General features: G+C 41.6%; 1 protein-coding gene across 2 annotated transcripts; it reads left to right on the top strand.

The window, feature by feature from the left end:
• The first annotated feature begins 267 nt into the window (after positions 1-267).
• On the top strand, positions 268-9,024 carry zgc:174904 (uncharacterized protein LOC564690 homolog). 2 transcript variants are annotated; one of them, XM_042075997.1, is made up of 6 exons: positions 268-495; positions 1,237-1,347; positions 4,532-4,696; positions 6,780-6,997; positions 7,536-7,657; positions 8,644-9,024. In XM_042075997.1, the coding sequence occupies exons 1-6, from the start codon at positions 384-386 to the stop codon at positions 8,819-8,821; spliced, it is 906 nt and encodes a 301-aa protein (XP_041931931.1). In that variant the 5' UTR covers positions 268-383; the 3' UTR covers positions 8,822-9,024. The 2 variants fall into 2 exon arrangements, with proteins under 2 accessions (XP_041931931.1, XP_041931932.1); XM_042075998.1 differs by lacking the exons at positions 268-495; positions 1,237-1,347 and adding an exon at positions 3,063-3,265.
• The last annotated feature ends 636 nt before the right edge of the window (positions 9,025-9,660 follow it).

The raw sequence follows: 9,660 nt of genomic DNA, 5'->3' as shown, positions 1-9,660 counted from the left end.
ATATCTATGTGGGATATTTTGCTATACATTCAAGTTATCATCACTCCCTACACTATTCAAGCAGATACGTGCACACACAGAATCCACAAATCTGACAGCAGGTCATTGTTACAGTTAACATTTTCCTTCTTCCTAATATTTCCCATAAATGGCAAATATATGGTTGTGATTCATCCTGTTATTCGTGTTCCTGGAAGTTGACAGGGACGAAAGAGGTGGCCGTGGGCGATAGACAGGTTTGCGCAACGTTTGCCCTCCCCTTGCAATTTTTATGTTGAACCCTCCTTTGCCTCCCACGTACGACAGTAATTATTTTGAAATGCTTAAATTGAATGTCAACCGACTCTCAACTCAATAGACTGTGAAGCGAACTGGATGGAACAATGACAGCGGAAAATGGCACGACGTTTTGTGAGGGGATGTACTCAAAACTTATCGACTCTGATGGTCCATATGACGAGCTGAGCTCTCCAAATGTGCAGGAGCAACATATTGGTATGTTTTAATCCGTGGTGTGCACTGTCAGCAAAATATTTGCATGTTCTCCTACGTTAGTTGTACATTTTAGCTAAACTTCTGGTGTGGGAAAAAGCTGTATCAGACGTCTCCCTACTGCTTAAAGCAACACCAAAACGTTTTTTGTACCTTAAAATAATGTTTCAAAAATCGTTTCAGTGGTTCATCAACTCGTAACAGGGTGAACTTCTGCACTCGCTTTGCAGCCCTCTATCTATCGGCTACCGCACTAGACTTTTTTCATTTGACTTGCTTCTGATGTCGCAATATCATCATCATACTTTCATAAAAGCATGCAACACTCTACCGTGTCTGTGGACATCGTTATTTGCAAAGCCAGTGCTGGATAAAGAAATAGCATGCGTGCGACAGAGAAAGGATGCTTTTGCTGTTGCTTTAATCCAATACTTTGTGTTTAACCCCTGCTACTTGTCTGAACCTGCCTTGACATTTTAGGAATAAAACCTGTTCGTCAGCAGTGTCTAATTAGCGCTCAAAGGTCAAATATAATACATAGTAGTAGCCACCTTTCCCTCTATGAAGGTTTTTTTTTATTTGTTGGAGAAATGGAGGAGAGCCTACACATTTTAGTGGCATGCATGACATGCATGAAAATCTTGGAAGATAGGCTACTCTTTCACCACTATAACATGGGCCTAGTCTATGCATGACATGATAGTGTGTGCTAACAAATCTCTCTCTCTCTCTCTGTATTTACAGTACACGTCTCTCCAGCAAGAGGCAACTCCAGGCAACCTTACAAACTGGCCACAGCATGCCTGACTGGGCTTTGTGTGATCCTGCTTTTGGTCCTTGTGGTGATGAGCTCACGTAAGTTTTCACAGTTCTCTCTGTGAGAGAGAGAGAGAGAGAGAGAGAGAGAGAATGTTTACATGGGATGCAGTCAGGGTAGGAATTTCACGGCGGCCACGACGGCCTTGCGTTGGCCGTGAAGCCCCTTTGAAAATCATAGGTTTACAGGCCACGGTGGCCTTGGTGCCCCTTCTTTCAATATTCTGCTTTGTGTCCTACTAATAGCGATTTTTATTTAGCCTGTGGCCTGTCAAAATAATCTTAGCATTCACAGCGCAAATTAATTTAGTCTTTTACGCAGTAGAGAAAGTGACAGCGCAAGAAAGTGCGTCCAAATTCACCCATTCTTCTCAGTTGAACTACTCGCGAACTAGCCTATTCATCACACAGACATCACAAGTATCACATGAAAGAGCTTTTTCTCAGCTTTTAAACGATGTTAGCCAATAATTGCTGTGTTGAACGGTTCGCGAGAAAAGTAAATAATATAATTTAATTTAATAATACATTCTACTGAAGGTTTTGCGTCCATGATCTCCCTACCCATTCATCTCGGTAGAATACTTCACGAACCCTTCTTTTAACACATGACAAACCACATATCAGAATAAACAGCAGACCTTACCGAACACAAAAGTGTAAAGCAGTCCCCTGTACAGTTAGACGTTCCAGAGTAATCCAGTTTTGAATTTGCAGTAAATTTCGACATGCATGGATGTCTCCAAATTTGGGCTTTAAGTTTTACAACGTGTTTAAATTGTTCCACATGATTTCATAACGGGCCAAATACAAAATAAATGTTACAAATATCGCCTAGATATTGGTAAATCAGAGGACAACTGACTAAGAGTTTGTGAAAGTAGCCTTAATGATCACAAAATGCTAAGCATGCATCTAGGCTATTTGAGTTTCTTAAAGCTGAGCTGCGCTTAAATTTAAATTGTTCAATACATGATTTCATAGCAGGCCAAATATAAAATAAATTTTATATATAGCCTAGATATCTGTTTTTATTAGATGATCAGATGATTTACAGTTATATGCAATATGTCATGTTTCATGTTTTTGTAATGTTTCATACAATGATGCAGGTCTACTGCAGTGAATAGGCTAAATACAACTTTGATAATTTTTATCTACCTACTACTGTATAGTTAACTTTGGCCTTGGTGCCCTGACATGTGGCCTTTGTGCCCCCCACCAAATATGCCCAACTGAAGGCCAAGTGGCCTTGCCCCCAGAATGGTGAAATTCCAAGCCTGGATGCAGCCACTGCATTATTGGTGTTGGGGCCAGTGCTCCAGTTTTTACTTTCTGTCCTCTCTATGCCTCACCTTTGCCTTACCCTTCACATCTTTGTTATGACCTTGGGGTAAGGCCACAACAAAAGAGGGAGTCGAGAGGTTGGATCTTTAACTAAAATATGGATTTATTAACGAAATTAATCATATAGCAAACAAACAAACAGTATGTGGAGGGTCACAGTCAGTAATCTGTAATGCATGGATGTTGTTATGTGTGTTTGTAATGTGTCTGAGTGCAGTGTTGCATGTCCAAAACCCAAAGTAAGAATGGCCCTCTCCTAAGGGGAGAGGAAGCAGCCCTTTTAGCTGGCGACCTGCTCTCAGGTGCAGCTCATCAGCCCGTTAGATCTTGGGACACCTGAAGACAATCAGACAAAACAAGTAGACGGCCTAGTGGCATGTCACATTTTTCACAATGCCTCACCTTTCCTATCTGACGGCAATTTCTTTTTCACCCTGCAGCTCAGGCTGAAAACCTGTGCATCTTTTTCTGCTGCTTCTGTTACAATTTTGCCTGGACCAATCACAAGCTGGCTTATCCACCTGGCACGCTATTGGCAGGTTTAAAACGATGACGATAGCGGGAGAGCCTGGAGTTTTCGCATCGCTCTCAAACGTCACCCGGTTCGTTGGTCAGTTGGTGAATGACTATCCAATTGCGTACAGAGTCATTTGAACTATACCCGTTGATCACACCTCTTGTTAAGCAGAAAATACATAGCGGACTCCCCAGACCAATGTTCAATCTCTATTCCCCACTAGTGGGGCCCGCCCCAGACTTTGACAACCACTGATATAGATTTCAGTGGTTTTTTTTTTTTTATTAATTTGTGAATATGCCTTAGCTTTGACTACTACCTCAGCCCTGTGTAAACACTAGATAGGCTGTCCATGGACCACAGGCCAATAGGGCTGGACATGGTGCTTGGCTCCCTACCAAGACCTCTAACTATGTGGAAGTAGAATCAGGGGAAGGTCAAATACAGCACCACTATCTGTCTCGACTTGTTTATTTCTGTGTTTGACCATCTTTTTCCAGTCAGTTCTTATTCCATCTATTTTTCTCCTCTACCCACCCTCTCTTTCCCTCCGAAGAAAAAACATGTTTTTGTACTGTTTATAAATGCGCACAGGGCTAATTGGGTGACTAATGCTAATGTTATCCAGATTGTTGAAAGGTCTTGGTAAAAGAGGTCAGCTGTTTTTTTTTCCTCATGGCGATTGGAAAGAGGACCTCTGGTGTTGGATGTTATTTGAATGTTCATGATTGTAGCGACAAGCCCAGATTCTTCATTCACCAAACTTTATGTGTTGTAAGTTGTTGTTTTTGGCTCTGAGCATGTCAAACTCAAAGACAAAGTGACTGATATTTAAAGGTACTATGCATGTTTAGGTATTTTTGGTGACTGTAGAGCTCCCCCTAGAGTCACGATATATTTTTTCACACTGCAGTTGTAAATAGCCTACTTCTTGTGGCTTGTTCCCCTGTAAACAATGAAAATGCTTTTGTTGTGGAGGTGAAAAAATATCTCTAGAGAGCTATATCTACTGACAAGGTAATGTTTCACGATTGTCTCGAGATGTTTTCGGGTCGCTGTTCTTGAAGTTGAATGGCTGGTTCTGTCATTACCGACTCGCTACGGCTGTGCTGTATGGCTATATAAGTGAACGATACACAAATTCGTTCACCATCAAATTGGCTTTGTAAAGGTTATATTAAGATGAAAATCTTTTTAGTGTACCTTTAACAAAAGCATGTATCCAAAGTAACATAGACTTGTAACGGTGGGTTCAGGAATCAAACCTGGACCAACACTGCTGCAGCTCCAGTCACAACTTTGTTATATGTATAACAGCTGCGTCTTTTTTTCCCTCCCTTTTTGTGCCTGACACTGCAGGTAGGAATGTCTCTGAGGTGACAGCCGATGCCTCCGCTGAGACCCAGCAGCAGACTCTTCCTGTGAACGTCACAGAACTGATGGAGCAAATGAAGAACTTGGAGAAGGAGAATAAGGAGCTGGAGACGGAGAGGGATATCCTGCAGGAGAGGGTGAAGGCCTTAGGTAGGGATGCTGTGGAAGCTACACAATGTAGTACTTTTACCTGAAAACAATGCCTACAAACTCATTTTGATGATGCACAGACTTATAATTGGCAGATTGCCAACATGACCCTTTTTGTCAATTCTCAATGTATTGGGTAGCCCCCTAGCATTAAATGGATGCCCAATTGGCTGAGAACTGACAAAAATTGAAAAATGTACAAAAGGGGAATTCCTGTGGTACTTTAAATTATGATTTTGATATGATATCATATCGTGTCTATGATTTGATATGATTTGGGTTTGCATTGCAGATGTAATATTCAGGGAATCATTAGTAGCCTATCATATGGTAATGGCATCATACAGTAATGTCTTTCGTCAGTATTCATTTTATTTTCTGAGAATCCTAGTGTAATGCCCTTTCCTGTAATGAGTAAAATGGACTGACTCATTGTGGAATAACTCTGCCACCTGGTGTAACTTAGACTATAGTCCTTGGTCCTCCCAGTTCCCCTCAATGTAGGGCATAGGTTAGGCGAGCTTTGTCTCTCTCTTTCACACACTGTGTGTGTGTGTGTGTGTGTGTGTGTGTGTGTGTGTGTGTGTGTGTGTGTGTGTTTCTGAGAGAGAGAGAGAGAGAGAGAGAGAGAGAGAGAGAAATTCATCACAGATGTTGATGACTAACATGGAAAAGAGTAGGATTAATTAAAGGCGTTTATAGAGTCAGTGAGGCAGGCATGAACAGTGGTAATATTTAGATTTAGTGAAATGTACTGCAACGTGTGGTCAGTCAGTGGTCAGTCTTGACAAATTGCTCCTTTAAATAGCTTAATATTTGCACCTATCACACAAACGAGAATCTGAAAAGAGTTTGAACATTTCTATGTACAAAAAAGGTAGACAAATTTATTTTGCTTGACAGTTGTTTACTAAGGTCCTTGGAGTCTTTCTTTGCAACTATCACAAACAGAAAGTACTATTGTAAGAAGAAGCATCCTCCTCCTGATCCCTCCTAAATATTCGGAAATTTAAATGCTCAGGGAATGAACACATTTCCTGTGTGCATACGAGTGTGGCCTTCCTGATGTTTTTAACTGGGCAGTGGGATTTTAATTAATTTCTTCCAGACCTCCTGCACAAATCAGCCAAGTTCTTTCCTAAGACAAAATGCAAGAGCCATCTATACCTAATCTACTCAGACAAAAACATTTCCTCCCACAAACATGTCCCAGCAAAGCCAGTAGCCAGCTAAACTATGTAAACAGAATGTGATTGGGAACATAAGTGGTCAGCAAGGCCCCTTTCTTTCCCACAGTAGTGACACTTACAGTGGGGCTACTAGGGCTCAACATGCAGCTGAAACAGAGCGCATGAGCTGCACAAAAAATAGAAAGAGAGAAGAGTGGTCCATTCTTTTTCAAATGTCCTTTTTGTGTGCCTGCAGTTCTCACATCTGGTGTAGCCATTTCCATTGATTATAGTGGAAAAGGGTTTTGTTGCAGCATACGCTTTACGCTTTAATGTGGCTTGGACATTAGTGTATGCATCATTGTGTTTTTATAATCTATCCTCATTTTACCCCTGTGATATTTACATAGGCTTAATTATTCGTTTACATAATGCATATTTCTTAGGGGAGAGATGTTTGTGTTCATGAGAGTGGCGCTGTGTGAGTTAGTCATCTTCCTCGTTCCCATTTTTGGGGCAGCCGTGGCCTACTGGTTAGCACTTCGGACCTGTAACCGGAGGGTTGCCGGTTCGAACCCCGACCAGTAGGTACGGCTAAAGTGCCCTTGAGCAAGGCACCTAACCCCTCACTGCTCCCCGAGCGCTGCTGTTGTTGCAGGCAGCTCACTGCGCTGGGATTAGTGTGTGCTTCACCTCACTATGTGTTGAGTGTGTTTCACTAATTCACGGATTGGGATAAATGCAGAGACCAAATTTCCCTCACAGGATCAAAAGAGTATACTTATACTTACTTATACTTATTTCATCTCTCACAACGTTGCTGCGACCACTGATCGGAGACCAGGCTTTCTCGCATGCTTAGCTGTGATGAGGGGGTGAATGAGATTTCTGATAGCTGTGCTGTCTCCCACCAGAGGCAACCCCCTCAACCCCTCCTCCTGCACGTGTGACCACTCTGGCCCCGGCAGCCTCCCCGTCCCCACCGGACCTGCCTAAGTGCCCAGCAGACTGGCTCCGCTTCGAAAACAGCTGCTACTACATCTCCCGCACCACACTGAGCTGGATGGGCAGCCAGCGGTTCTGTCAACAGAGAGGGGGACACCTGGCCATTATCCATACGGAAGAAGAACAGGTGAGAGAGAAAAGAGAAAAGAGAGAGGGAGGGAGAGGGGGAGAGAGAAGGGGGGAAATATTATGTACGTAAAGCCAACAAGGTAACCAAGGGTCAGACCTTGTGTGAACTTACTGGACCAAGGCTATGAGGAGAGTATTGTTATTTGAATATGCATGGGCAATGTTGATAATGAAGACTCAATGCATCGCTGCAACACTTAGGCAAGGATATAATCATCAGGAATATACTGACATATCATTAAGAATTTACTGTAAGTGGCAGAACTTTACTTGGTAAAAATAAAAGTGAGGCATCTCTGTGGGGATGTCATCTTCTAACAGTTTTTTCCACAGCTTTTTAAATCACTGATCCAAAAAATGGTCAGTGATGCTGCACACACATGCACACATAAAAACACAAATACGAATGCCCTCACAATCGGTCCCATTCCAGTAAGCTATAGCAATACCAACTAATGTGAAGAATACATTTATTATTATTATTATTTTATTATATTCACCTTCCTTTCAATCACTTTTTGTGTGCCTGGCCGTAGACGTTCATTTGGAACAAGCTGGTTCGGGGACACTGGAATGCCTACTGGTTTGGAATCACCGATGAGAAGGCTGAGGGGACCTGGCACTGGGTGGATGGGACAGCGCTAAATATGAATTCCAGGTAAGGGAATGCACAGGTTCACAGTTCTCTCACGCACACACACACTGGGATATCAGGGACATACACTGCTGTAATTTAGCTAATTCTGGGCCTCACTCCAGGGTGCAGAGTGCAGCCCATGTTTTAAAAAGGTTTCTTGATAATTCTAAATGTGTATCCGTTTATATTTGTCTTTCCAAAACATTCTCCTTTCATTACACTCTTTGGTTTTGTTTGCCACGGACTATGACATCCTGTTTTTTTTTATTGGAATTTGTAAAACAGGTGCCAAAATCTTGGACAAATATATACAAAATATATGATTATGAAAGAGTTTATCCGCCCATCCCTCCCCCAGCCCTCTCCACATACACCCCCACCTCTGTACACTGCCCATCCTTATCCATCCATTCCAATACATCCACACCAATCCTCAGTCTCACCTATTCTGCTACACACACACGCAAAGAAAGCAATAATATAACAAAACCCCCCAAAAAATCCAGATAGAATAAAAAAACATAAACAAGTAATTGTGATACTAAAAAACGGAAATGGAGATGGAAAGGAGGAAAGGAAGGTGGGGGAGTAGTCTTGTGTTTTTGAGCATAACTCTAGATCAACTGTTTTCAGGCTGCACTGTTAAAGTACCCACGCGAGTGACATCCTGTTTCTGTTGGCATCTTTGTCCATATTTTCTAAAAATGGAAGTTCTTGTTTTTATAAAAAAAATTGCAGGTTCTTCTTCAAACATGTTTTCTTCCAAACATCAGCATTATGCTCTCTTGTACATATAGGAGAGATTTGCTTTATAAAGTCTCTTTAGGCTTCATAAAAGAAGGTAAAGCTCAAGTTCAAGCACATCCCAGTTGCATTAAGTGCATCTTAACAATTGAGAAAAACTGTAATTGTGAAGATCAAAAGCAGGATGCCAAGTCAGCAAGTAAGGTCAGTTGCAGACCTTTTGTTTCTTTCACTTCTGTTAACCAGTGTCTTTTGCCACTCAGTTTCTGGGAGGAGGGGGAACCCAACAACCACATTGACGAGGACTGTGGTTACATTGTGAAGACGCAGGTGCGGAGTCGTGTTCCGACTAAGAGCTGGTACGACGCACCGTGCGAGATGCACTGGCGCTTTGTCTGTGAACTGGAGTTGACCGCCGTCTCCACAACAGCGAGTGTGTAGAGGAGGAAAAGCTGATGTGGTGCACAGGCCTCCCTAAATGCAGCTTGTGAAATACTAATAATGCAATAACGTGGATATGAAATGAGAAGTGTACATTCTTTTAAATGGGAGGAGCACTCCCCTATTGCCTTAGTTTGTTTTGCTTTTCCTGAAATTGTAAGTGTATAAACCCCTGAGAGAGAGAGAGAGAGAGAAAGAGAGAGCGAGTGAGAGAGAGAGAGAGAGAAAAACTGTAAATAACCTGTACAGAAATATTTTTGTTGTTTTGATAAAGACATGTCAAATGGAATGAGATGTTTTGTTAACTGGAATCGATTTATTTCAGAAGGGAAAATGATGTGCTGTTTAGAGTTGAAAATGAATTGTCTTATTCAAAGTGTTGATACTGTAGCTATAGAGATATTAATCGAATAAGGCAAGGTAGAGGGTTTGATTACCAGCTATAGAAACATTTGTACCTGTTCTATGGATATATATAAAAATAAAACTTGGCATATGGTGAAAAAATCTCTGTTGTTGCTAAAACTAAAAATGCAGTTTAACTTCATCTTGAAGTACAGTAGCTCTGAGATAACATGACAAACCTTATCCTGCAGAGGGCAGCACACTTGTGTGGACTGGCAACTATTCTCTCTGAATGTGACTCTCACACTGGATAAATCACTTACATAAATAGAATGGCTCATTATGACCGTTTATTCTTACACAAGAGTATGGAATGGTATGGGATCACCAATAAACAGAAACCTTTTTTATTCAGAAGACAGTGTGTATGCTGGTGATGGTAATAGATATATTAAGCGTTTGCCAGACTTTAACATGTCAAGAAAACAACTCGT

This window comes from Alosa sapidissima, chromosome 21 (assembly GCF_018492685.1).
Source record: "Alosa sapidissima isolate fAloSap1 chromosome 21, fAloSap1.pri, whole genome shotgun sequence".
NCBI classification, from domain to species: Eukaryota; Metazoa; Chordata; class Actinopteri; order Clupeiformes; family Clupeidae; genus Alosa; species Alosa sapidissima.
This window is presented reverse-complemented; position numbering and strand designations above follow the sequence as displayed.